At 36.9% G+C, this 26,517-nt stretch overlaps 1 protein-coding gene and 1 long non-coding RNA gene across 3 annotated transcripts in view; one reads left to right on the forward strand and one right to left on the reverse strand.

Annotated features, from left to right (window-relative positions):
* LOC138132810 (cubilin-like) overlaps nt 1-16,760 on the forward strand; it is a 48,660-nt gene extending 31,900 nt beyond the window's left edge. For both annotated transcript variants that reach the window (XM_069050467.1, XM_069050466.1), the window contains exons 11-55: nt 317-501; nt 552-723; nt 775-856; nt 910-1,015; nt 1,069-1,422; nt 1,471-1,627; nt 1,680-1,867; nt 1,920-2,082; nt 2,133-2,492; nt 2,545-2,731; nt 2,785-3,127; nt 3,175-3,328; nt 3,378-3,583; nt 3,633-3,813; nt 3,864-4,211; nt 4,270-4,622; nt 4,675-5,014; nt 5,063-5,170; nt 5,222-5,464; nt 5,519-5,700; nt 5,960-6,158; nt 6,213-6,587; nt 6,637-6,725; nt 6,776-6,880; nt 6,929-7,060; nt 7,113-7,321; nt 7,376-7,548; nt 7,596-7,814; nt 7,864-8,010; nt 8,064-8,405; nt 8,465-8,668; nt 8,723-8,811; nt 12,257-12,656; nt 12,710-13,035; nt 13,095-13,272; nt 13,390-13,593; nt 13,646-14,011; nt 14,062-14,267; nt 14,321-14,489; nt 14,544-14,767; nt 15,511-15,588; nt 15,642-15,798; nt 15,854-16,324; nt 16,378-16,469; nt 16,520-16,760. In XM_069050467.1, coding sequence (XP_068906568.1) covers nt 317-501; nt 552-723; nt 775-856; nt 910-1,015; nt 1,069-1,422; nt 1,471-1,627; nt 1,680-1,867; nt 1,920-2,082; nt 2,133-2,492; nt 2,545-2,731; nt 2,785-3,127; nt 3,175-3,328; nt 3,378-3,583; nt 3,633-3,813; nt 3,864-4,211; nt 4,270-4,622; nt 4,675-5,014; nt 5,063-5,170; nt 5,222-5,464; nt 5,519-5,700; nt 5,960-6,158; nt 6,213-6,587; nt 6,637-6,725; nt 6,776-6,880; nt 6,929-7,060; nt 7,113-7,321; nt 7,376-7,548; nt 7,596-7,814; nt 7,864-8,010; nt 8,064-8,405; nt 8,465-8,668; nt 8,723-8,811; nt 12,257-12,656; nt 12,710-13,035; nt 13,095-13,272; nt 13,390-13,593; nt 13,646-14,011; nt 14,062-14,267; nt 14,321-14,489; nt 14,544-14,767; nt 15,511-15,588; nt 15,642-15,798; nt 15,854-16,324; nt 16,378-16,469; nt 16,520-16,630 — 9,677 coding nt within the window. In that variant the 3' untranslated portion in view covers nt 16,631-16,760. The remainder of the gene's footprint in view (nt 1-316; nt 502-551; nt 724-774; nt 857-909; nt 1,016-1,068; nt 1,423-1,470; nt 1,628-1,679; nt 1,868-1,919; nt 2,083-2,132; nt 2,493-2,544; nt 2,732-2,784; nt 3,128-3,174; nt 3,329-3,377; nt 3,584-3,632; nt 3,814-3,863; nt 4,212-4,269; nt 4,623-4,674; nt 5,015-5,062; nt 5,171-5,221; nt 5,465-5,518; nt 5,701-5,959; nt 6,159-6,212; nt 6,588-6,636; nt 6,726-6,775; nt 6,881-6,928; nt 7,061-7,112; nt 7,322-7,375; nt 7,549-7,595; nt 7,815-7,863; nt 8,011-8,063; nt 8,406-8,464; nt 8,669-8,722; nt 8,812-12,256; nt 12,657-12,709; nt 13,036-13,094; nt 13,273-13,389; nt 13,594-13,645; nt 14,012-14,061; nt 14,268-14,320; nt 14,490-14,543; nt 14,768-15,510; nt 15,589-15,641; nt 15,799-15,853; nt 16,325-16,377; nt 16,470-16,519) is intronic.
* A 6,535-nt stretch (nt 16,761-23,295) lies between these two features.
* Nucleotides 23,296-24,565, reverse strand: LOC138134076 (uncharacterized). The gene is made up of 3 exons (XR_011160629.1): nt 24,286-24,565; nt 23,777-24,235; nt 23,296-23,724 (listed from the first exon to the last, which is right to left on the reverse strand). It is a non-coding gene; the product is annotated as an uncharacterized lncRNA (long non-coding RNA).
* Nucleotides 24,566-26,517: the final 1,952 nt, after the last annotated feature.

Here is a 26,517-nt window from a genome sequence, read left to right on the forward strand (position 1 = left end):
TGACTGTGATCCTTGTTGACGTTAAAACTGAATGTAATATTTATGGTTGCCGCTTCATAAGAAAATGATCAAAATAATGTGAATAAGTGAACAACCACAGTTGACACTATTGACAGTTCACGCCACAGAGCGGCAAAAAGTTCATAACATGGGCATGACTTATTGCTTCGACTACAGTCATTTATAATGACCCTGTGTAATTCACATTAGTACGATAAAAAAAATTTCACATGCTACTGACAGTTTGTTTCTTCCCAAAAATAAATCGAAACTGCTCCCTATAGAGAGATTATTATTACTGCCATTTTCTTTACAGCTTGCGGTGGACGATTAACTACAGAAACTGGTGTGTTGACATTTCCATCCGGAGTTTTCAAGACCTACGCAAATCTTATCAGCTGTGCTTGGACTATTGAGACAAATGTGACCAAAGTGCTCAACATAACATTTAAGCGCTTCAGTGTCGAAGACTCGCACTCTTGTCGTTACGACTGGTTACAGGTAGAACGTATTTTTGAAATGAATTGGTAAATGACTTTCTCTTGTGTCAGATCCATGATGGAAAGAATACCTTGGCACGTTCCTTCGGCAGGTTCTGTGGAAACAATTTGCCAAATGGCGGGGTTATAATTTCGACCCATAACATAGTTTACCTTTGGTTTAGATCCGATCAGGCAGTTTCAGGTGGAGGTTTCGAGCTAACGTGGAATTCCATAGTACCATGTGAGATTCTCATTCAACTGATTACACAGGAGTTATTCTCATTTGTTTTAGTCTGTGGTGAAGAGTTGAAAGAAGTAACCACTCACGGGACAATTCAGTCGCCAGGTTCTCCTGGAACTTACCCAAACAATCGGTAAAACTGTTTTACTTTAGTATGCTATCATATTACATTTTTATCACGCACAGAGATTGTTATTGGCCGCTTCAAGCTCCCCCAGGTAAACGCCTACTCTTTCATTTCTTCACTCTGATGATAGGAAACGACTCCAATTGTGACCACGACTACTTGGAGGTATACCCAGATAACAAACACCAACAGTTTAATTACCTACCAAGTTTTTGCAGTTTGCTACCGGTACCGAACCTCAAGATCCAGTGTTTGCCAAATTCTGCAATACATCACATCCTAGTCCGCAGTATTCTCCCAGTTCGGAAGTCTTGATTCATTTTCATTCGGACTCGAGTCAGACGTATCCAGGATTTCAAATTACGTATTCCGTTGTCGAGGGTATGCCAGGATGTGGAGGTGTCTACACTGGACACCAAGGCGAAATACGTTCCCCTTCATTCGATGGAAGATATCCCAACGATATTCAGTGCGAATACAAAATACAACTGTCCCAAGAATCACGTATTAAAATTACTTTCGTGTCATTTTCTATAGAAGACTCAGAAAACTGCCAATTCGATTATGTTGCTGTAGGAACAAAATATTATAAGTGTGCTCTTATTTAATTAAATTTTTAGGTGTACGCTGGCAGTACTGTAGATGCTCCCCTAATAGGAAAATATTGTGGTTCTAACTTACCCTCACCTTATGTTACCGAAACCAATACTTTACTTATCGTATTTACTACAGATTGGGCAACATCTGAAGGTGGATTTATTATAAAATATGAAACAGGTAACAATAAGTATTAGTTGTTTCAATTGCACCTCTAAAGATCATAATTTAGTTTGTGGTGGTATCCTTTTCGACTCATCTGGTGTGTTACAATCGCCAGGATATCCAAACAGGTATTCCAATTCGCTGGAGTGCGTCTACGAGATAGTTCAGCCTCTTGGTAAAATTATTAAACTGGAATTCACTGACCTAGACCTGGAAACAAACTCGTCTCCAGATTGTATTTATGATTTTGTGGAGGTAAGATTTAGAAGTACATAATTAGGAAACAATTATTTATGAATTAACTTAGGTAAGAGATGGACATGATCAAAATTCGACTTTGCTGGGAACATACTGTGACAGGATCCCTTCGTTGATCGTTTCCAGTTATAATTATCTCTGGATTAGATTTCAAACTGACAGTAACAACGGGGGCAGAGGATTTAAGGCAAACTACACAACGGTTAGTCTAGGTAAGGTGAGTTCTCTGAAAGTGCTGTTGAATGTTAATAAAAAAATCTAGGATGTGGTGGTATAATGAAAAACAATACTGGCACATTTTCTACCCCGCAATATCCAAATTCTTATCCACCGGGGCAAGTTTGCAAATGGATAATTGCCGCTACGCCTGGTCATGTGATTCAAATTCTTTGGATGAATTTCCAATTGGAGAAAAGTTACGAATGCATGTATGACTACGTCGAAATTTTTGACAACAACACGGAAACCGGACACGGATATTCCATTGGAAAATACTGCGGACATACTGCTCCACCCATGTTGCTCAGTACTTCAAATTTAGTAACAATTGTCTTTCGTACTGATGGGACGTACCACCTGGTAGGATTTCTTGCGACTTACAACATCATTGCAGAAAAGGATGGTGAGTCGAGTTTAAAGGTCGTGATTGTTGCTTGGTATCGCATGTTTTGCAGTGTGTGGAGGCAATTACTACACGGATGCTGGCACACTCAAGTCTCCAGGTTATCCTAATAATTACCCTCTCAATATGGAATGCACTTGGACGATTCAAGTCAAGCCAGGACACCAAATTATGCTGAATGTGATCGATTTCAGTTTGGAAAGTTATTCAGTTTGTAGATATGATTGGGTGGAGATTCGGTAAACAACGCGAGCGTATTAGATTCTTGTGATATTCAAAACAAACGTTATAGTAATGGTGGAACTTCGGTGTCACCTTTGCTGGGAAGATACTGTGGAAACACCATACCAAAAATGATACCGTCACACGCCAACAAAGTCTACATCCGCTTCAGATCTGACATGACGAGAGCAGAGAAAGGTTTTAAAATATCATGGTCTGCGACAGCTACCGGATGTGGTGGTTCTTTGAACGGCCCAACTGGATCTATAATATCTCCGAATTATCCAGAACCGTACTCGATAAACACAGAGTGCATTTGGAAGATTTCCATCAGCACCGGGTCACTTATTCAAGTGGTCTTTTCTGATCTAGACCTTGAGGAGCACTCTAGCTGTTCATTAGATTACGTCGAGGTAGTTATTTTCCAGCGATTTTAAATTTTAGTAAGTTGAATTTTTAGATTTTGGACGGTCCAGCTTTAAATTCAAAATCTTTGGGCAAGTTTTGTTCGTCAAATCCCAATCTTATCCGGTCTACTTCTAATAGCTTGACGGTTAAATTTAGATCAGATCTAAGTCGTACCGGGAGAGGATTTCAGTTGCAATACACCACAAGTGAGTTTTTGATTGGGGCAAAAAACAACCGTCTTACATATTTTTTCAGTCTGCAACAACACACTGAAAGGATTCAGGGGTGTAATCGAGAGTCCAAACTTTCCCAATGTTTATCCAACTTCTGTAAATTGCAATTGGGAAATTGAAGTTGCAAACAGGAACAAAATCAATATATCGTTCTCGCATTTTGACTTAGAAAAAGTCATTCCATATTCCACCAACAATTCCAACAAGTGTATTTATGATTTTATAGAGGTATCATTTCGTCACATCTTACCTACCAAAGCTAAAAATCATTCTTCAGGTATTATTTATAACGCCGGTAGAAGAATATGAAGAAGAAGGTCCGTTTGAAAAATATGGAGTTTATTGTGGAGATACGATTCCTTCCTTGATTTCTTTAAATTCAAATCATGCCAAAATTCACTTCGTTTCTGATAATCTCGTACATGGAAACGGGTTCAGACTGGAGTGGCAAATAGACGGTTCGTTGACCATTATTAAATGTATTAAATAAAGATCTGGAAATACTTAGGTTGCGGTGACGTCCTGACGAAACCCAACGGTACCATCACTTCTCCAAATTATCCCAAAGCGTATCCTCCATCAGTAGAGTGTAACTGGAAAATAGAAGTTGACTACGGAAACCAAATAGAAATTACCTTTCATAAAGTGGACGTGGAAAAAACTTATCTTTGTCATTTGGACTTCATCAAACTCTACAATGGTGAAGACGAAACTTATCCAGAAATCGCAACCGTTTGTCACCAGAACAAACCCCTCACTTTGAGAAGCTCCGGAAACTTTATGTTTGTCAAATTTAGAGCAGACACCTCCGTTCAAGGATTAGGGTTTTATGCAAACTACACAACGAAACCCACTAGTGAGTAATCACCACAAAGAAATCCCCTAATTATTAACAATTCTGAATTTTCCCCGAGAATGTGGAGGGAAATATGTTATGGATAAGGCTAGCATCATGTCTCCAAATTACCCCCAAAACTATGACATCAATAGTACTTGCGGCTACGAAATCGAAGTTGGCGAAGGACATGTGATTTCGTTGAAATTCGAAGATTTCGACCTGTTCGAACCAAATATCAACTGTTCTTTCAACAACAACAGCTACGTGAAAGTTTATGACGGTCCAAGCAAAGACTATCCTCTGCTAGCTAAAATCTGTGGCAAAAAGGCTCCCAATGACACTCTTTTATCGACCACAAACAAATTGTACCTAGAATTGGTGACTGACACGGCTACTGTGGCCAAAGGGTTCTTGGCAAAATACCGACAAGTAAGCATTGGTATTTTCGTTTCGTTTATCAATTCTCTTGGTAACCTTTCAGAACTGTGGTGCGCGGATCGAAACAGACACCACAGGCATCATACGAATAAATCCTCACGACTTGGACTACGACGAAACCAATTGTTCCTGGACAATAGTAGCTAAAGACTTGACAAAGCATATATCCTTGACAATAACACATTTAGATACGATGAACAGCTACTGTGACGAGAACAGCAAATCTTTAAGAATTTTCAACGGTGAAACACCTGATGCTCCTGTCCTAGGCGAATATTGTGGAACAAAAATTCCACCCACGTTGACCAGTGACGGTTCAGCGATGCACATTCTCATTGAATACAATTCTGTCCTTTTCGCAACTTATTCTGTCTTCGATTCTGGTTGGTACGCTTCTAGATGTTGATCTTCCCTAACAGTTTCTTTCTTAGTTTGTGGAGGCACTTTGACTTCTCTAGAAGGATTCTTTGCGTCTCCGGGTTACCCCAAGAAGTATCCAATGGAAACTGAATGTGAATGGACAATCGAGATCACAGAAGGTGAAACAATTTCTACCAGGGTGTGTTTTTATCGACAATAAACTGTTTCAGGTAATCATGTGTCGCTTAGTTTTGTTTATTTTGAACTGCTCGAGTCCGATCATTGCAATACCGATTATCTGGAAATACGCCAAAACAACGGTACTGGAAAACTTTTGGGAACATTCTGTGGTACAGATTTACCAACAAATATAAGTAATGTGGGAAGTCTTTGGATTTATTTGAAAACTAGTCGAATGGAAGGTGACGTTTCAACAGTATCAGCCAAAGGATTTTATGCAGAATATATTTTAAGTAGGCTACCTTTTTACTTTCAAAACGCTATTTGTTTTAACATGTGACTTTCAGATCATGATAATGAACTCAGTGGGCCGTCGGGTACTATTGTTTCTCCACTATACTCACAACAATTTCCACTTTACGGAGATTTTTCATGGAAAATATCTGTGAATTTTGGAAAACGTATACTATTAACCTTCAAGGAATTATATGTAGAAAATGGAGATGGCATGTGTTTCTCAGAAATTGACGTCAGTGACTCATCCATAGTAGAGGTGTTGGATTATCTCATGGGCTGTGACCTTGGACATATCTGCCTCTTGGCGGAGCGATAAACCAGTGAAAAATCTGTAAATAAAAACTGAAAACGTCGACTACTTTCAAATTCAAATACATACAAATAGACGAGAGTTTGTAGCGCCTACTTGAGTTTGCGCAGATATGACTCATTGCCCACGATAAAATCCAACACCCCTACTTTCCTAGATCTAAACCTTAGTGACTTTACAGGTTTATGACGGAGGCGACTCCGACACACCGAATTTGGGTTCCTTCTGTGGTACAGATACACCCGATGCCGTAAGAAGTTCTTCAAATATCATGCTCGTTAAATTCAGTGGCTACAGTTCAACCAGGTCTTTGACAAGATTTATTCTGGAATGGACAGAAGTGAACGTTAACGCTCCGAACAAAAATTCAGCAAATAAAAGTAAGTAATTCAAAAATGTTGTATTTTCTAACTTTCAACCATTGACATTTGCAGCAAAAACTTGTGGTACTTCCGAACCCTTGAATATAAACAGTTTGAAGAATTACACCAAAATCTCATCTCCCGGTTTTCCGAATGGGTACGGTCCTAACCAAAACTGCGAATGGGTGTTTACGACAATTCAGATGAATAGTATAAAAATGTACATCGGGGAAATGGATTTAACACCGGGTTATGGGTCGAGGTGCTATGGAGACTACGTGGAAATTTTTGAAAAAAAAATCAATGCGGATTGGACTTCGTTGTTGAAAACATGTCACGCAAATGTCACAAGATCACCACCGATTGTATCGTCAAATATGATGAAAGTTGTTTTTAAAAGTGACGGCTACGGAAATCGTACTGGATTTGAAGCCATAGTAAGAGAAGGTGGGTCAATGGAGTTTGCTAAACTTTTTTTTTTCATAAAACTTTTCAGATTGTGGAGGCATTTTGAGAGATCGAACTGGCTTTATTGTTTACAATAATGAGACAAGAATAGGTTACGGGTCAAAATACCTAACAAAGGTAATTAAACAAATTTTCTCGTTAGTAACATAACTTTAAGAAAATTTTAGTGTCAATGGAACATAACGGTTCGTGCTGGAAGAACAATCGAAATAGAATTTTTAAATTTCTTCATACACTCCCCGGCAAATAAACCTTGCAGTAATTATTTGATGGTAAAATGACAACAGACAAAGTTTCGAAAAGTCAATCTCGTCTTTCAGATACGAAATGGTCAATTTCCAGACTCACCTATTCTAGGACAGGGAAAATACTGTGGGGAAGTTTTACCTCCTAAGCTTACAACAACCAGCAACAACGCATACCTTAAATACACGGGAGTTCACAATGTTGCGGTACTGATTGATCTTAAGGAGTTTGAATTATTACTTGGTTTTGTTTTAACAGAATTTCGAATTGCGGTATAGAGAAGTGAGTCACTCTTGTGGTGGAGAAATTGCATTAACTTCGTTTGCCAATAGTACAATAATTATGTCGCCAAATTATCCAAACATACCACCTGCGCATGTTGAATGTTCTTGGAGGATCAGAGGACCTCCTGGTGAAGTACTTCGAATTGATTTTATCGATAGATTTGATCTGACCTTCGTTGACCAGTGAGTGAGACAGGATAGGAGCTCATTATTTTTGAATAATTATTTTTCTTGCAGGTGCTCAAAAGAATATGTAGAATTAAGAGACGGTGGTACCGAGCATTCCAAAGTAATCGGCAAATATTGCGATGTACCTAATTCGCAGTTTACGACAGACAATATGATGTTTGTTAAGTTTTATACTGAATTGAATGATCCCAGCAATGGATTCAAAGCCAGAATAACTTTGGGTAAAATTCAATACAAGTACTGTCACAAGTTATATCAATTATTTCAGCTAATTGTGGTGGAACTGTACGGGCTAGAATCGGTCAGATCCAGTCGCCATTTTTCAACAGACCCAGCAAATATCCCATCGGTGTAAACTGCACGTGGCATCTAGTGTCCCCACTAGATCACAGTATGACCATAAAGTTTAAGAAAATTGATTTGCCCGGAAATAATAACTGCATCAGTGATCACGTGACTATTTACGAGGACAACTTTGATAACAAATGTTGGTAGAATAGTCAATTTAAAAATCAGCTCACAACAGTAATTTTCAGCACGCGTGTTGGGCACTTACTGCGGTTCAAAACTGCCAGATTCGATAAAAACTTCTGGAAACGAGGCTGTCGTTCGTTTCATCACGACCAAAGTGCAAAAACATAACTTGAACGGTTTTTCTTTGGAATTTCAAGCAAGTTTGGAGAGTAATTACAAAAATCATTTCGTCATCGCTTGACATTCATGATGAACGTTTTAGCTTGTGGTGGTACTATCGAGGCATCTGAGGGAACCATCAAATCCCCAGATTATCCTGCTCCGCACAAAAGCTACAGAAGATGTAGCTGGTTTATAAAAGTGCCTAAAGGTCGGCGAGTAACTCTCAAAATTATAGATATAGACTTGGACAACAGACTGAGTGGGACATGGGTAACCGGACTGTCGATTTACAATTATGAACATCATAAAGGATTTATCAAAAAAATCACATCGACTGATAAAATTGTAGAGTCTACTGAAAACCATATGTTTGTCTTTTATTGGTCTCCAGGAAGAACAGGTCGCGGATTTAAAGTAAAATTCACGTCAAATGAACCAACTGGTAAATAGCTTATTTCCTTGTGCAGTACCTTTGAACATAATACTTGTGTATATTTCTAGCGTGTGAAGGAGACTTAAATCAAGACAATGGTGTGATAACTCAACCTAAAGTAAATTTCGCCTATTACTGTTCGTATGACCGCAACAGACCACCTTCTCCGGGTACTACTCTAGCAATGACCGTAACCGTAGTAACTAATGCAACCAAGCCAGGAACAAAAACATTTTGCAATACGTATTATGGCTTTATTAAAGTGACGACAGGTTTATTATAAAACACTATATTTGTGTACAAAAATAATTTGAAATTACTTTTAGAAGATGAAAAGAATGATATTGAAATGATAAACTGTATGCCTACCAAAACAACTATTATTAGGTCGCCATATCCTAATGTGAAGTTACAGGTCAGTATATACAGGCTGATACAAAAAAAAAAATTTAAATGCTCTAGCAACTTTATTTCTTGTCCGATTTCAATAAGCGATATATCAAAATGAAAAGGCGTTTAAGGGACTATGAACTGCCATATAATATTTATTTTTTAAATAAGCAGTTTAAGTGGGGTGATATTTAACTTTCTTTTTTAAATTGTGACATGTTTTTCATTACTTATTTTTAAAGTCACTATTTTTCTAAACATTGCTGTATAAAAATATTATTTGTTTTTTGAAAAGTTTTGAAGAAATAAAAATGTTTAATAAATAATAATTGAGACATTTTAATGGAAAAGCGAATAAAATCAAGTTGCTAGAGCATTTGTTACGCAAAGAATTTGACAAGCTTACGCTGTTTCCATACCTCGAATGGAGTTCAGATCTGACATGTAGCATGTCGGTCATTTCTTCAAAGGTATATTCATTTTTACTCACGATTACCTCTAGCTGACAGGTCTCACAAAGCAACTTGATTTTATTCGCTGTGTCATTATTCATTAAAATGTCTCAATTATTGTTTATTAAACATTTTTATTTCTTCAAAACTTTTCAAAAAACAAATAATATTTTTATACAGAAAAATAGTGACTTTAAAAATAAGTAATGAAAAACATATGTCACAATTTAAAATAAGAAAGTTAAATATCACCCCACTTAAACTGGTTCTTTAAAAAATAAACATTATATGGCAGTTCATAGTCCCTTAAACGCCTTTTCATTTGATGTATCGCTTATTGAAATCGGAGAAGAAATAAAGTTGCTAGAGCATTAAAAAAAATTTGGATCACCCTGTAGAATAAATCGGGCTTGAAATAAAAATGTAAATAGTTCTATTATACGTATACCGGGTATCAACCACCAAACCTGGCCATAGGCACATTACACATATTAAAATAATATATGAGTTGCTATGAAACATATTATTGTTTCGTCAAATTTGCCCACTAATTGAGCATAATACTGCTTTGTGATCGTTCTTTCCTTTTCCAAATTTCAAAAGTATTTCTACTTATAGCTGTCAATATGACATTACACAATAATATATTTCATAGCGACTCATACATTATTTTAATATGTGTAATGTGCCTATGGCTAGGTTTGGTCGTTGATACCCGGTATACAGGGTGCGTCTACTAAAACTTTATATCCGAATATCTTTTTTAATTATCAATTAAGGTAAACAATATTTAGCAATATTATATTTCTCAATGACCTCTTGACATGTGCTTAACAAAAGTTAACGAAACTTGCAAGGATACAGAGTTATTTGAAAAATAACCGCAGTAAATTTTATTTTTTTTTGGCTTTTTCTCAGATTACGGAGTATAACATATTCAGCTGTGGTCTCTGTATCTCCCTGTATTGTTTTTATTACACTTTTACTGATGACTACGCAATAAATTAGTGTTAAAAAGAACTAATTTTCCAGCTGTGTTCAAAACAGAGTTTATGCGTAAAAAGTTGTTACGAATTTGTTTCACAGATGACTCATTTTTCAGCAAATAATTTAGATACGTCAATTTGACGGGGCATTGTTATCTTATTTAAAATTCTTTTACTACTGAACTATTCGGTAAAATACAATAAAAATTCAAATGGGTATGTATGTACAAACTCCGTTGTAGGTACGTCTGCATCCTAGGGATCAGTCTTCTCTGGAAAAATTTACTAAACTATTTTAAAGTAAGTTTTCAATAAAACGAATTCAAATGTTATTAATTTTATTTTTTAAACAATGAATCATGGGGTACCCGGTAGCCGGTACCCTCCTTATTTTTCTGTTTTTATTTATAAAAGTGGCAATTATGGAAGTCAAGCTTAAAGAGGGGGTGAAGGTGAATAAATAATTTAAGCACATACTAAATAATAACAATTAAAATATCTGCAATAAATTCAACAATGTAACACAATTAGCAGCACAGAAAATTTAAAAAATGTCCTCAAAATAATTATAACTAAATTAGATGCTCAAAATTTATTTCGACCATTAACTTCCACACACTTTTCAATTCTGGAATAAAAACTCCTCAGTGAAGTTCTTGTTGCAGGATCATTTCATATGGATGAAATTTCAAAGACTTTAAAGTTCTAATAATCGTGCTTTGTGAGACATTCAGTGTAGCCGCTACTGCTCTTGTGCTTGTGTGTGGATTTTCAGTTACCTAATCAACAACGGCATTTTGAAAGTTAATATTTTTGGGGAGTGCATCCCTTACTCGTGGCAATTCTTTAACACTGCCAATATCTTCAAACAGGTTTACAATTTATCTGATATTCATTTCGGAAAATTTATCATTTTCTTGACGGGCCTGAAGAATTCTTGCTGTGGCTCGATAGCACCGGTGACACTCTCCATACGTAAAAATAATATTAATTTTCTCTTGCTGTGAGAACGACATCTTGTATAAAAGATTATTTCAAAGATTTTTTACTTTGACGTTGTCAAATAATAAATTAATTATGTTTTTTTTTTGTAAATCAGTAAGCCGTGAAGTATTTTTTTACGTAAATACACACTGGTCAATGAAGTCTGGAAATTGTCTTTATTTAACATTAATTTATTCGTCAATAATAAGCACTAGGATGATATTAGGCAGAAAATTTACACAGAAACATTTGATATGCATGTTAAAAGTTATAATGTTAGAAAATGCTGAAAATATTTTTTTTTCATTAATTTTTTTTCTTGAATATTCCTCTTCTGTCCAGATCCTTGTTAATTTTTGTAGTGCCTATGTAAAGAGGGCAATGCAGCCTTTATTAAGACTAAATATCATTGAGCAGTCATTTAAAATAACGAAGATATTCAAATATAAAGTTTAAGTAGACGCACCCTGTATAGTTATACAGAGTGTGATTGAAAGTTGTACGGATATTTCAACCACGAGCTACTGGCTCGGAAAAAATATCTAAAAAATTCTATGTCAAAAAATAAAATGACATTTATTTTTTGAGCTACATTTTTTTTTAAATGCTCTTAGTCTTTTACGTTGTCAAACAACGTCGTAGGTAAAATTTCGGCACATTTTAAAATTACACCCTGTATATCATATTTTATAAAACGTACACCAATGCGGTTTCCTTGTTTTAAAGCATATTTCCTATAGGTTACTTCGCATTGGCGTACATTTTATAAAACATGATATACAGGGTGTATTTTTAAAATGTGCCGAAATTTTACCTACAGGGTTGTAGGACAACGTAGAAAACTAAAAGCAATTTAAAAAAATTGTAGCTCAAAAAATAAACGTCATTTTATTGTTTGACATAGAATTTTTTAAACAATTTTTCCGAGTTCTCGTGGTTAAAATATCTGTACAACTTTCAATAACACCCTGTATAATAGTTCTATATATAAAAATTTTCTTTTTCATGCATTCAACTGTGTCTATTTATCATTTGCTGGTGTTTGTAGACGTTACAGTTCTCTTCTCGATATCAACTAAATTATACAATCTCCTTCAACACTTATAAATGTGGAGGAATAATCACTAGTGAAACTGGAAGTATCAAAAGTCCCGGGTACCCGAATAAATACTCAAAATCCATGGAATGCAGCTGGCTCATACAATTACCTAAAGATCAAACGATCCTTTTGACGTTTGATGCCCTCGATCTAGGAAATGACTGCGAAAAAAGTTATTTAGATATCTTCAATGGAAATTCACCAAAGAGTCCTAAAATAGACAGATATTGTCAAAGTAACCTGCCAGAACCACTGAGCTCTCAAAGTAACACTTTATGGATTAATTATAAATTTGATCAAACCTCGAACAGTAAAGGATTCAGTTTCAAATATGAACCTAAAATACAAGGTAGCGTCTTTCTTTACACTCCTTGACAATGACGCTACAGTCACGTTTTGCAGGTTGCGGCGGGGTGTACCATGATCGCACTAGAATTATCCAGTCTCCTTCGTTTCCCAATGATTATCCAAATAATGCTGAATGTTTGTGGGAACTGAGAAGCGATGACGGATACCATCTCGGTCTCATCTTCACCAACAGATTTCAAATAGAACAAAGCGAGAACTGTGAGAATGATTTCCTAGAAATATGGGATTGGAAGGATAATGGATGGGTTTCTTTAGGAAAAAAATGTGGACGTGATGTCCCAAACACATTAAATTCAACCAGCAATAGAGTTAAGCTTTTGTTCAGAAGCAACGAAAAAATCACTGGTAAAGGATTCAGGGTAGGTAGCTATTGAACATTTTTTATTTTAGGCAAGTTTTCAAAAAACTACGTTTTTAGATACGATGGGAATGGAACTGTGGTGGTAGCTTTACCGCGGATAAAACGGAGAAGTTTATTGTGAGTCCTGGATATCCATTGCCTTATGGCAAGAATATGAATTGTCAGTACAATATTAGTGGCATCAAAGAATCATATTTTGTAAATGTCAAATTCTATCATTTTGATTTAGAAGGAAGTAAGTTTTAGCATAAATAAAGATATGAGATAATTTTGTCACCATTACTCACAAGAGACTTGACAGACACAAATCCTTTGTATGTAACCATCTTTATCGAAAATTAAAAACTTCTAGCTGGATCCAGATGCATGTACGACAATCTAACAGTGACAAATATATGGCGTAGAGGCAATTTTAGGAGACACCCACTCTACAATCAAGTTTTCTGCGGTCAGAAGTCTCCACCCGAAATTCGGTTAAGCAGTACAATCTTCATTCAATTTTTCACTGACAACTGGGTGCAAAAAACAGGCTATAAATTCTCGTATCAACTTGATAGTAACGTCTCTCAACAACTACCTGGCTATAAAAATTCACGCCTATGTTTCAGACTGTGGTGGTGATATAGACTCTCCAACCTCAATATCGACTCCTGCCATGAACAGGGCTAGGCATCCAGGATTGTATCAGGGTTATATATCTTGCGTGTGGAATATAACAGCCCCACCGAAGAAGAATATCGTCATTCGGTTCCAACAATTTCACTTCGAATACAGACGGAACTGTTACTTCGACAACGTTGAAATTTTCGAAGGTAGTACCATTCTTAGGTCGAAGAGAATCGCGAATTTGTGCGGCGACTTGAGCAAGAATCTCCCCGTAATTACGTCAGAAAGCAATGCAGTTGTGATAAGTATGAGGACTGACCGTACACTGAACCACACCGGGTTTCAAGCAGAAGTTATCTTTTCTGATGGTACTACTTACTATCGATGATAAATCTCCAAATAATACAATAATTTTCAGGGACTGCAGCAGGTTGCGGTGGAAAAGTCTACCTTAACAAGAGCATGACATTAACAGCACCTAATCTGCCTGACATGGATTGTTCTTGGTTGATTCAGTCTGATGTTGGTACCAGTATCAAAATACGTTTCGATGAGTTAAATTTACCAGCCACGTGTCCCCTCGGGAACCACACTACAACAAATTGTAGCTGCGGTTCTTTGCAGGTAAACATTTATACTGTCAAAAGGATATTTTGTACGCTTTGAAATATTTTAAGATCACCGACGGACATCCAGCCGCATCGGAAATAATCGAGAAATTCTGTGGCATTACGAGTACGAACTTTGCAAGACAACTATCGAGTATCAGTAATTCACTTGGAATAAGGCTGCACACAAGAGGAAGCAACTCTAAAGCTTTCAAAGTAATTTTAACTCCAGTAAACAGTGAGTAAAACGACACAAATGATTAGGTACTACGATTAATCATGAGTTTCGTAGCGATTTGTGGTCCAGTATTTTTGAATGTATCTGACCAAATTCAAACAGTGACGTCTCCCGGATATCCGAATAAATATCCAAGCGACTTAAGATGTCTGTGGGTGTTGACAGCTCCAAGAAAGTTTGTTGTGCATTTCGTCGACTTTGAACTGAACGAAGAAAATAATCAACACGTTGTCACCAATATTTGTAAAGAAGATAGGGTTGAAATTGTCGATGATTTGGTAATTAACTCATTACTCTATAGATATTAGTTGAAATCAATCAAAAACGATCAAGCCCAGTAAGACCATCGAATCCATGTCAGTTATTATGAAAACCACGAAATAACAAAACTCTGTTAAGGATGACAGCAGATCTGTTATGGATTATAACAGTACAAGATGCTGTCATGAAGAGGAAAAAAGTTTATAATTCAGCCAATATTATTTTGCATGTTTAAATAAAATCGGTGGCGCAAATATTTATTTTTGATTCTAGATTGCGAAAAAAAAATTTTGTTCGACACTCAGAATTTGAGAATTTTCTCCTGTGTGAACGGATTTTTATAACATGTCATAACTTGTCAAAACGAAACGTCAAGCTAATTTTAAAGATTTTAAGCGATTTGGAGCCTTTCAGGAGCTCGTCGAACAAAGAAACGTCGTATTCAACTCGTTCGTATGTAAATTGGGCTCTTTATATAAACAGCCCAATTTACACAAGAACTCGTTGAATAATATACTGCTATACTGCTATAGACTATGGGCCGGTTTCACCAACGTCAGTTAAATTTAACTACAGATTAAAATATACGAAAACATTGTTATAACAATAGGTAACTAAAGTAAGTAAGTTAAAATTTTTAACCTACAGTTAACTTTAACTGGAGTTGATGAAACCGGCCCTTATATATCTATTTACCTATTAAATTTACATTTTAGTTCTACTAAGTTTTGGATAATAATTTCGTTTAACAATTTTTTAGAACACCAATGTCTTGAGTAATGATCTAGGACCGTCCTTCACATTTTCCGGTAACAGAAAAGTAACAGCAGACTTTTCCGTAAGTTCACAGGTTACAAAAATGCGTAAAAGATAGTGGAATATTTTTTACAGAGGTTCAGCTTAATGCCGGGTGATCATCATTTCTGTGGAAAATCTGACAAGCCCTTTGACTACTACTCTGGTCTGAACATCCTTTTGATCAAATTTACAAGCGGTAATATCGATCGAAATCGTGGAAAAGGCTTTAAAATTGAATATCAAACAATTGGTAATTAGTGTCAAGAAATAATGTTTGTTTTTAATTTAACAAAATTAATTGACAGGATGTAACAGAAATTTCACTTCATTACAAGGCCGCATTGTTAATACCTTCAGTGAAAATTGCTACCAGACCATCATCGTGCCTGAAAATTATACAATTTCGTTGTTCTTCAACAATTTCGTGCTTTATCAATCCAGCGGATGCGATCAAGTTGGGGTGGAGATACGAGATGGTGCAGATCATTCGGCTAATTTGTTGCAAAAATCTTGTGGTTACGCTATCCCAAACCCAGTGTTTTCAACAAAGAACAAATTGTGGATACACTCTTGGAACAAGATGGGATTCAAGTTACCGTCGCATTTCGATGTAGTGTATACTTCATCGGATAAGGGTCGAGGATGTGGCGGTACTTTATATAACTATAAGGGGACCTTTAGTAGCCCGTCCTATCCCTTAGGGTACAAAGGTAGTACTCCGTGTGTATGGGATGTTCGAGTTCCAATTGGTATGAGAGTCGCAATTAAGTTTTCAGGTAGGTTGTTTTTTTTTTGCGAAAATCACTTCTGCACTTAAACGTTGTTTCAGTTTTTGATATTCAGGGAGATTGTAAGAATAACTACGTCAAAGTGACCACTTATGACAAGGATAGTTCTAACGATCATAAGTTCTGCAAAGAAGTATATTATTGACAATTTATTTGAAATATTTTTAACTTTTGTCTTTTCAGGATAATCCAGCTGTATTGTATTCCAATTCACGTTTAACAGTAACATATCAATCCTCATCAAATAATGGCGGAACAGGATGGATAGCTTTATTTGAATCGGTACACCAATGATGATATATATTCTTATTGAGTTTTCCTTGTACAATTTCTAATTTTACTATTAATTTTTTGGATTCAGTCAGCAAGTAACCATTATTTGGTAAATAATATATTTTAGTAAATTATATACTCAACAGTAAAATGTTTTATCTTTTAACTTGTATAGTTATGACATTAACTAGCCAATTTTATGGTACCAATTACAAATATAGAGTGTGTTAGAGCGTGGTCCAATGCGACTGGCCAATCTCTAGTACCAACGCAACGGTAGGACCGCCCCTAGGGTCAACCGACCAATCGGCTCCCGAGATAGACTTACTCGCCGATATATATCTAGAAGCGGTCGCAACCGAACCGATGCATCGGCCTCATTTCTCTCGACCGTCTCGAGACAGACGTGTCGTTTTATTTACCGTGCATTCTCAGAGCGATTTGAACTCCGTTAGGCAAAAAGCTCTGTCCCAGCGCAAACAAAAAGACAATTCTTCTTCGGCGATCCAGCTGCCCAGGGCGCCTGGCGTCCTGGTCCCCCAGCTTCATCGTCCCGGAGAAGAATCGCTGCCGTCCCCGTCGAAGATCACCGACCCCGGTGACAAGTGTAAAAAAATTGTGGTCAAGCAGGTCGTGGCTTTCTGTCTCTTCTACAAACGCAGGTCGTCATTGTAGTGGATATGTTTTGACTTTTCCGGCAAAGCATATAATTATACTACTTATAATGGAAAATGCAACACTCAGAAATAGCATAATTTTATTAAAAAAATAATAATTGCGGAGGATTAACCTATAACGCAAAAAACTTTGGTTAATTTAAGACGCAGATGTAAATTAATTACTGTCCAACATCGTCTTAAAAGCGTGGACAGTAGATACATACATTAACAGTTTCAGAAGAGAGTCCGTTCTGTTAGGTTCAGTTTTTCTTCTGCGGATGTACTTTCTAATCTATACTTCAGGGGTTTTGGCAAAAATGGTCTTTTTCTCTGTAAAATTAGACGAACTTCCCATTAAATTCTCATATTGTCTTTTGACCTTTGTCGGTCTTCATCCATATAAAATTACATAAAGGTATTTTTTTTTGAGCTTTACAATGCTATTTTGTCGACTTGACTCATTGAAACACTGAAATTACCGAAAATGAAGGGAAATACCTTACTCCGTTAAAGTCGCACAATTGGTCGCATGGGGTGCAAATGGGACAATTATTTTTTAGAAAAAAAAACAATAATCGCTGCTTTGTAGTGATCGATGCAACTTACATTTCTCAAAGTTCTAGAAGATTACGTGAATTCACAGACCTAAAGTTGACTCAAGTTGCAAAAAATCATATTCCATTTGCAACAGCACTTTTATGGCATTAGTCATTTAAAATTACTTTAAAAGTGTACTTTTATGGAAAATATTCAATCCAAACTATGATTTTCTGGCCTTTTTGTGCCTTTATTGATACACTGAAATTAATAATGCTTGGGATCGTGGTAACCCCGTGCGCCTAACTAAGGGCTAGGTACTATCGCGGCCAAAATACTTTGGTCGTCAATTTTTGACACTTCAAATGTAAATCAAGTATTAATGTCAATATACATGACAATTTCAAATTATTCTTGTCAAAAATTTGGCACCTTCAGCTTTTGATAAATATAGAATCGTCTTACTTGCTTCTGAAGGTTGTCTAAACCGCGACTATGTTGATCTTTTGCTTTTGGACCCTGCCTCCGCAGCTGGGATTTACCCCACCCGTATGACACTGATAGATTAAAATAATTTTGACAGTAGTAAAAAATAAGGTTAAACATCCAAAAGTTTGCTTTACAATTGAATGTCATTTATGTCACATTGACGACCAAAGTATTTTGGCCGCGATAGTACTATGCCGGCCAAAAAATTTTGGCCGTCATTGTCTGTCAATTAAGAATAGTATATTAAAGAACGAGTTTTATAAGGGTTGATTTGGCGCACGAGTTCCAGGTGTAGAAAACGACCCGTAGGGGAGTTTTGTATGGAACGAGTGCGCCAATGCCCTTATAAAACAAGTTTTTTATGTTATTTGCACCCTTGTTTTAATTTTTAAATAAAAAAATTAAATTTTCAAATTCTAGGAAATTTTGTATTAATTGCAAATGTTGGGATTTTCTAATAAGGCCGACTGTTTTGATTTAAAAGCTAAAACTGTTTATTCAAACGTGAACGTGTTGTTTTACAATCTACAAGTTTCAAGTTAGTGTCTATGGCGTATACCAGGTTTTTCCTTAGTTACATCTACTCGTTGGTTTTAGTACCAACCTAAACAAAATAAAAGTACTGTTATTAAATAATTATAAAATGAGAAATACATCAACACTCTCCCTTATTTAATAACTTACAGATTCCCATGTCGTTACACAAATCTCTAAATCGGGTTGAAAACAATGGTTTTGTTAATATGTCCGCGAGCTGTTTTTCAGAATCTACTTTTGAAACCATAATCTCTCCAGCAGTTACTAATTCGCGAACAAAAAAATGTCTGATACGAATATGCTTCGTTCTTCGATGGAACTCGGGATTCTGGGCAAGTCGAATAGCAGCTTCATTGTCGATTTGTAATGTAGGTGTTGCTTTCAATTGGTCCAGTTCAGTTAAAATCCTCTTGATCCAGATGATCTCCCTGGCAGCTTCGCTGGCAGCTACAACTTCAGCTTCAGTTGTGGATATGGCAACGGAAGATTGTCTTTGGCTCATCCAGGAAATAGGGGCCCCAGAGTGGAGGCACAGTACACCAGAGGTCGAACGCCCCGTGCTAAGGTCACCACCATGATCTGCATCGCTGTAGCATTCAAAAACCCCCTTTGCTTGGTTGTTCTTGTAAAGAAGCCCACAGTTCGTTGTACCTCTCAGGTACCGCAAAATCCTCTTGACCCTAACTACGTCTCGATCTGTTGGATTCTCAAGATTTCTGGATACCACGCTGAGTGCGTACGCAATATCCGGACGTGTCCCACACATGAGGAACATCAATGCTCCCACGGCTTGTCTGTATGGAAACTCGGAGTTTCGAGAGCTTTCTTCTGTGTCGTTGTCCTTGACGATTGGAGTAGTCACTGCCTTGCAGTTACTCATGTTGAATCGTTCTAACAGTTTTTCGGTGTAGTGGGTTTGACTCACCCTCACCGAGCCGTCTTCTTCTCGATTGATTTCCAGTCCCAGGAAAAACGACGCAGGTTTAGCAGTTATTTTGAACTTTCGTCCTAAGTCATCGATAAATTGTTGAAGTTCCTGTTCGTCATTGGCTGCAATTAAACCATCATCAACATAAAGGACGAAGAACATTTTTGTGGAGCCTGTTTGCCTAACAAAAAGACAAGGATCCGCTTCGCTCCTTCGAAAACCCAATTTAATGATGTAATTGCTAAACTTCTCATTCCAGCAACGAGGGGCTTGTTTCAGCCCATACAAGCTTTTCTTTAGTCGACATACTCTCCCAGATCCATCACAGTGTCCTTCAGGTTGTTGCATGTATATGGTTTCCTTCAAGTCACCATAGAGAAAAGCCGTTGAAACGTCAATCTGTGCAAGTTTCATACCTTCATTTGCGGCAACACTGAGTAGCGTTCGAATAGTAGACTTCCTGGCTACTGGACTGAAAGTTTCGTCATAGTCAATTCCTCTTTGCTGTGAATAGCCCTTGATGACCAGTCTCGCCTTGAACTTATCGATTGATCCATCGGCGTTGGTTTTCACTTTGTAGACCCATTTGTTTGAAATAGCCCTTTTTCCTTGAGGTAAGTCCACTAGCTCCCAAGTCTCGTTTTCTTGAAGAGCCTTCATTTCACGGTCCATGGCTTCTTTCCAGTAATCCTTTTGATCCGACTTCATGGCCTCGCCGTAAGTTTCTGGTTCCTCAAGTGACGTTGCAAGATGCATCACGTAGTCTTGCAGTTTCTCTGGCGCTTTCAGAGTCGATCTGTTCCGTAGACATCGTGTGGTCCTGTCGGCGTTGTGCTCGCAATCTGACTCGGAAGTTCCAGAAATTGACGTATCTTCGGTTTCCTGCTCCTCTTCATCGTCATCGGTGAGTTCATCATCGCGATCAGCTTGAATTTCCTGTTTAGACGTTGAATCATCTTCTGGAATAATCACACTTTTCGTGTGCTCAAGCGTTTTCTCTTCAAATACGACATCTCGTGATCTAATGAGTTTGCATTCCTCTTTGTCGAAGATCCTGTATCCGTCATCATGATCGTAGCCAATGAGAATACCTTTAGTGGCTTTTGGGTCCATCTTTTTTCTGGTTTGCTTCGGAACATGAACATAGCAAGTGGAGCCTATTACACGTAAGTGTTTCAGTCCCGGTTTCTTACCGTACCACAGTTCATATGGAGATGTTCCTGGCACGTTTGAAGGTCCCGTGCGATTCAAGATGTAGTTCGCTGAACGAACTATTTCAGCCCAGAGTGTCTGCGGAATGTTTCCGTGGGCATGCATAATTGCCCTTGCTGTTTCGACGACTGTGCGATTCTCTCTTTCGCTACAGCCGTTTTGTTGTGGGGTGTATGGCATCGTTAGACGTTGAATAATACCTTCCTTTTGAAGCATACTTCTAACGTCCTTGTTGTCAAACTCCTTCCCATTGTCACTCAGAAGTTCTTTGATCACATGTCCAACAGTTTTTGTTTCAGCTAAAAACTGACTCAGCTTCTCTGCAACTTCTGATTTTTCTTTCAAGAAATAAATCGTCCTGAATTTTGTGTAATCGTCCTTGAAGAGCACAAAATATTTAAATCCTGACATCGATTCCTGAAATGGTCCGCATACATCTGTGTGAACTCGCTCTCCTGCTTTTGTTGTCTTCGTTCTAGTGCCAAATGGTAGGCGATGAGCTTTTCCGTACATACAGCCTTCACACAGTTCACTGTCCATTTCCACTTTGATGTTCAGCTCCTTGCTCAGTAGCGACTTCACATGGCGCTTATTCTGATGTCCGAATCTCTCATGATATAGCTGCAAGAGATTATTTGTACCTGTGACATTGACTTCATCGAGTGAGCTGGTTTTCGTACTTCTCACGGCCAACTTATAAAGTCCTCCAAATCGATCACGAACTCCTATCAGCTGGACTAATCCGTCGACTTTGAAATTGAAAGTTTCTGTGGTTGAGATGAACTCGCTATTTTGACGTTTATCTTGTGCTGCAAGAACGGAGAACAAATTCTTCTGAATACTTGGAACGCACCAAACATCTGTCAGAGTGATTTTGTTCCATCTTCCTCCAACTGCTGCTTCAATCTCCACTGTACCTTTTCCAATGGCTTCAATTTTCTCACCATTCGCTGTGGTTACTGAATGTGTTGTTGAAAATGGTTCAAGTGTTCTGAACGAATTTTTGTCATTTGTGATATGACTTGTCGCGCCATTATCTACATACCAGTCTTTATTACTGCTTTCAGAATTCATCACAGTTGATGTAATAGAAACGAGTGTCATGTTCGTACCTGGTTCCGGATTGCTCGATTTCGGTGGCCTGCCATCAGCTATCCACTTTCTACACACTTTCACGGTGTGATTTGGCTTCTTACAATAATGACAAATCAGCTTCTTTTTCTTCTTGGAATCGACTACATTCGCTTGCTGCGATGCCTGCTTCGACGAGTTCACAACCAGAGCTTTCTGATCAGAAGATTCGTCCTCCTTGGTCCCTAAGGCTCGTTCATATGCACACAATTGATTTGTCAGATTATCGACTGTTCTGTCACTTTTTGACATTAACATCCAGCTAGACTTGAATGAAAAATAGTCATCTGGTAGTGTTCCCAGAATTTTACAGATCAGAAATAAGTCTGGTAGTTCCAGGTTCGCTTCATCTTTCATCATCTCCTGCTTCAACTCGCTCCATAGTGTTTTCAATTTTGAAATATGTGATGCGATGTCAACTTCAGGATTCCTCTTAAATCCAAAGAATTGTAAGCAGAGGTTGTAGACTTTGTCCTCAGAAACGCCGTCAAACAACTTGTGAAGTTCCAGCCATACTTCTCGCGACGTCGTGAATCGCATTATCTTCTTCAACGTTTCATCTAACATGTTCGTGGTTAAGATAATCAAGGCATTGCTGTCTGCTTTATTGAATACTTCTAATGCACTTTTGTACGTCGCTGTTTGGGCAGCGGTAGCATCTTCTTGTAGTGTATTAGGTGCCACTAACCTGCCTTGGACAACATCCATTGCTCCGGAGACTCCTCGTAGACAGACGGAAATTTTGTATTTCCACGTAGTCCAATTTGCTTTCCCTTCCAATAGTCCAACGTTAATTATTCTTGACGAATCCATTGTTTCTTCTTTGGTTCACCTCGTGGATTCCTTAACCTCAAAATTGGACTTGCGGAGATTACTTCAACCAGTACGCCAAATTATATTTTCCCGTTAGTGCACTTTCTTTTTAATACGCACTGTAGCCCATAACCTGTTGGGATTTTCTAATAAGGCCGACTGTTTTGATTTAAAAGCTAAAACTGTTTATTCAAACGTGAACGTGTTGTTTTACAATCTACAAGTTTCAAGTTAGTGTCTATGGCGTATACCAGGTTTTTCCTTAGTTACATCTACTCGTTGGTTTTAGTACCAACCTAAACAAAATAAAAGTACTGTTATTAAATGATTATAAAATGAGAAATACATCAACAGCTCTAATTTTGTTCATTCAGGTCGGATTTTTGGAATATCTGAGCTTCAAACAGTTTAAATTGATTGTCAAAATAACAAGAATCGAAAGTGGGGTTACGATTCCTAAAGGTTTATTTACACTTTACTTGAATGTCAAGAAAGTGACGGCCAAAATTTTTTGGCCGCCATAGTACAGAGTGTCTATAAAAGAACATATATCAAGAGTCCTGTGGAACTCGAATACATTTGATTTTTGCCGCTTTGTAGCATATTGTGGTACTAAATAGAAAAACAGAGGTTATGTAACTTCATTAATGACAGGTTCTTTGATTTTTACAATAAAAGCAATTAAAGGCCTTCCTGAGGCAGCAATCCATACTCCAATCAAGTTTCTACAAATTCATGTGGATTTTCTGAACTCCAATTATCCTAGTTTTGTGCTTCGTCCAAAAAAAAAAAAACTAATGTCTAATAATCTGCAAGCAAAGTTAATATTAAAATTGTTTAATTCAGTTTATAATTACGAACCTGTCAACGTTCAAATTGTTTAAAAACCAATTGCAGTATTCTAAGCGGCTCTCAGAATTATCTGGTCGAAGTTCTTGAAGTGTTGTAATTTTGTATGGATAGAAGTTCAGGTTTTTTCTAACAATATTCTGACAAGTGGAGAGTCGTACATCAGCCTGAAGTGATAACTTCCTGAGGGATTTTTTTGAGTTTTGTTCCATTCGTTGCCGTAAATCTTCGACAATTTCTTCATTCACTGAGGGTCTTCCTACATTTTTACCAAAGTTCAATCAACACTTCCAGTTGCCACAAATCTATCCAGAATCCTTCTGATGTGTGGAATTAAATTTGCTTCCACGATGTTGTCATTTGAAAATTTTCCGAAAAATTCTTCCTTGCAAGCATTTATAGAATACACCCACTCTCCATTCTGCAGGGTACCATTTCAGTAATACGACATCACAATGAAGGTGTTTTGCTCTAGCGATAAAACCATTGCGGTTTAGTGAAAAGATTGCTAAATGTCTTACCTTCGCGACCTCCTAACTTGTTTTTGGTATTATTCACAGTTCACACTTATGTGGAAAAACGTTTTAGTCTTGATAAAGAGTGTTGCAGAGAATCACAATTCAAAAGTAAAACGACTAAGACGCCGAACTCACAACTGACGCTAAGATTTAATTAATAATTTGACATTTGTCATTTGACGTCTAATTTGCCAGCTTCAACAGCTCGACATAGTTCGACCAAAAAAAATATAGAGCCGCACAATTCCACAGGACTCTTGATATATGTTCTTTTATAGACACTTTGTACCACGACCTGCTAGATAGTCAGAGTGTCTATAGCGGCCTGGGCGTAGACCGAAAAATCCTATGTTCTCATGATTCTGACGTTTAGGGTTGATTTCGGGGGTTGCTGTAAGCAACTAACTGTCATGCTATCACATCGTCATGTGCATCGTGACAATTTTGACATGCAGTCCAAGATGCAGTCCACACACATGTATCTGCATGATGCATGCAGTCATGCATAGTTGTCCAGTAATAAATGATAGGTACATTACTTTAATTGTAATTACAGTTTGGATATTCTACATAGCAAAAGCAAAATGTTGCGCACTGGTTCGGTTGTGCGGGAGGGACAAAGTTTCGGCGCCGCGTTTTTTGAAAATATCTCGGTCAGTGGCGAGTGCAAATTCATAGAATAATAATTTGCCCAAAATGATATTATATTCAAAACTGTACAAAACGTAAAATATCCTTTCCACTCATTTCCACCAAGAATGGCACGGATTAATTAAGCAAATATAGGTAATTGTTTTGTTGTGGGCCCATCTTTATCTGAAATGACCCGCTTAGGAAATAATGTAGGTACTGCAAATCCAAGAATGAGATTATAATTTTAATATTAATCTAGAAATAGGAATTTGTTGTTGCTGCATTTACCGCAATATCGGTTCTAATATGATAAAAAAGCCAGTTCATAAACACTAACAGCAAAATGCTAAAAACCAGAAACATCACACAGAACTAGCATCAACAAAATTAATAAAATTGTTGTTATTAAAGCTACTTTTAAACTGCGACACTCTTTGAGTCTTTGACACTGCATTTTGACAACTTCACTGAATTCATAACATTTGTTTATGAGGTTATGATTTTTTAGTGACATTCCCCCCTAAAGTGGCGCCGTGGAGATCACAGGCACTAAAGCTTCGCCCAGGCAGATGTATAGTGAAATATGTCAATCATCAAGACGGCGGTGGTCTACAGTGAGCGGCAAAAGTATGGAATAAATTCATTAAAAATTAAACAAAATTTTTTTCAAAAAAATGTTTGGACCGGTCAATTTTAGTTTATAAAAATACATATTTTAATGCAAAATAAAATTCCAAACAGTCATTTGTTTTCGAGTTATGACGTCATCGAAATTTTTTTTAAATGGAAACCCTCAATTTTTTTTCTTGATTCTGATAGCCCCTTTAATTGTCTAAATGCCAGTATGAACATTTTGTTACCTTACATCAGGAAATTTTTGAGAAAAAAAAAATAAATTTGGAAAAATTAAATTTTATAACGAACAAAAACAAGTCAAAAACTGTGTTAGTAAGTATTTAAAATTATGGAATTAAATGTTCGAATTGCCATCCCCCAGCTTGTTGACAATAAGCAAGTTTATGAAGAAATTCCCCCTGTTTTAGTTTTATCCCAGCACCCAATCAAAATTAAAATTTCTATACGTTGTGTTTCTGTTAAATGAGTCATTTTAGAAAACGTTTTGTAAAACGAATAACACATACGAATGAAATTGACACTAACATTTGACTGTTTGATTTACCTACTTGATTTTTTGACTTGTTTTTGTTCGTTATAATATTTATTTTTTCCAACTTTATTATTTTTTTTCTCAAAAATTTCCTTATGTAAGATAACAAAATTTTTATACTGTCATTTATACAATTAAAGAGGCTATCAGAATCAAGAAAAAAATAGGGGGGTTTCCATTTAAAAAAACTATCGATGACGTCATAACTCGAAAACAAATAACTGCTTGGAATTTTGTTTTGTATTAGAATATGTATTTTTATAAAGTAAAATTGACTTGTGCAAAGATTTTTTTGAAAAAAATTTTGTTTAATTTTTAAGGAATTTATTCCATACTTTTGCCGCTCACTGTATATATTCGAAAAATTGGCAAGATAAAATCAACTCCGGCCTACGGCCGTCGTGCTTTTATCGTGCCAATTTTTCTCGTCTAAT

This window comes from Tenebrio molitor, chromosome 6, assembly GCF_963966145.1.
Source record: "Tenebrio molitor chromosome 6, icTenMoli1.1, whole genome shotgun sequence".
Taxonomy (NCBI): Eukaryota; Metazoa; Arthropoda; class Insecta; order Coleoptera; family Tenebrionidae; genus Tenebrio; species Tenebrio molitor.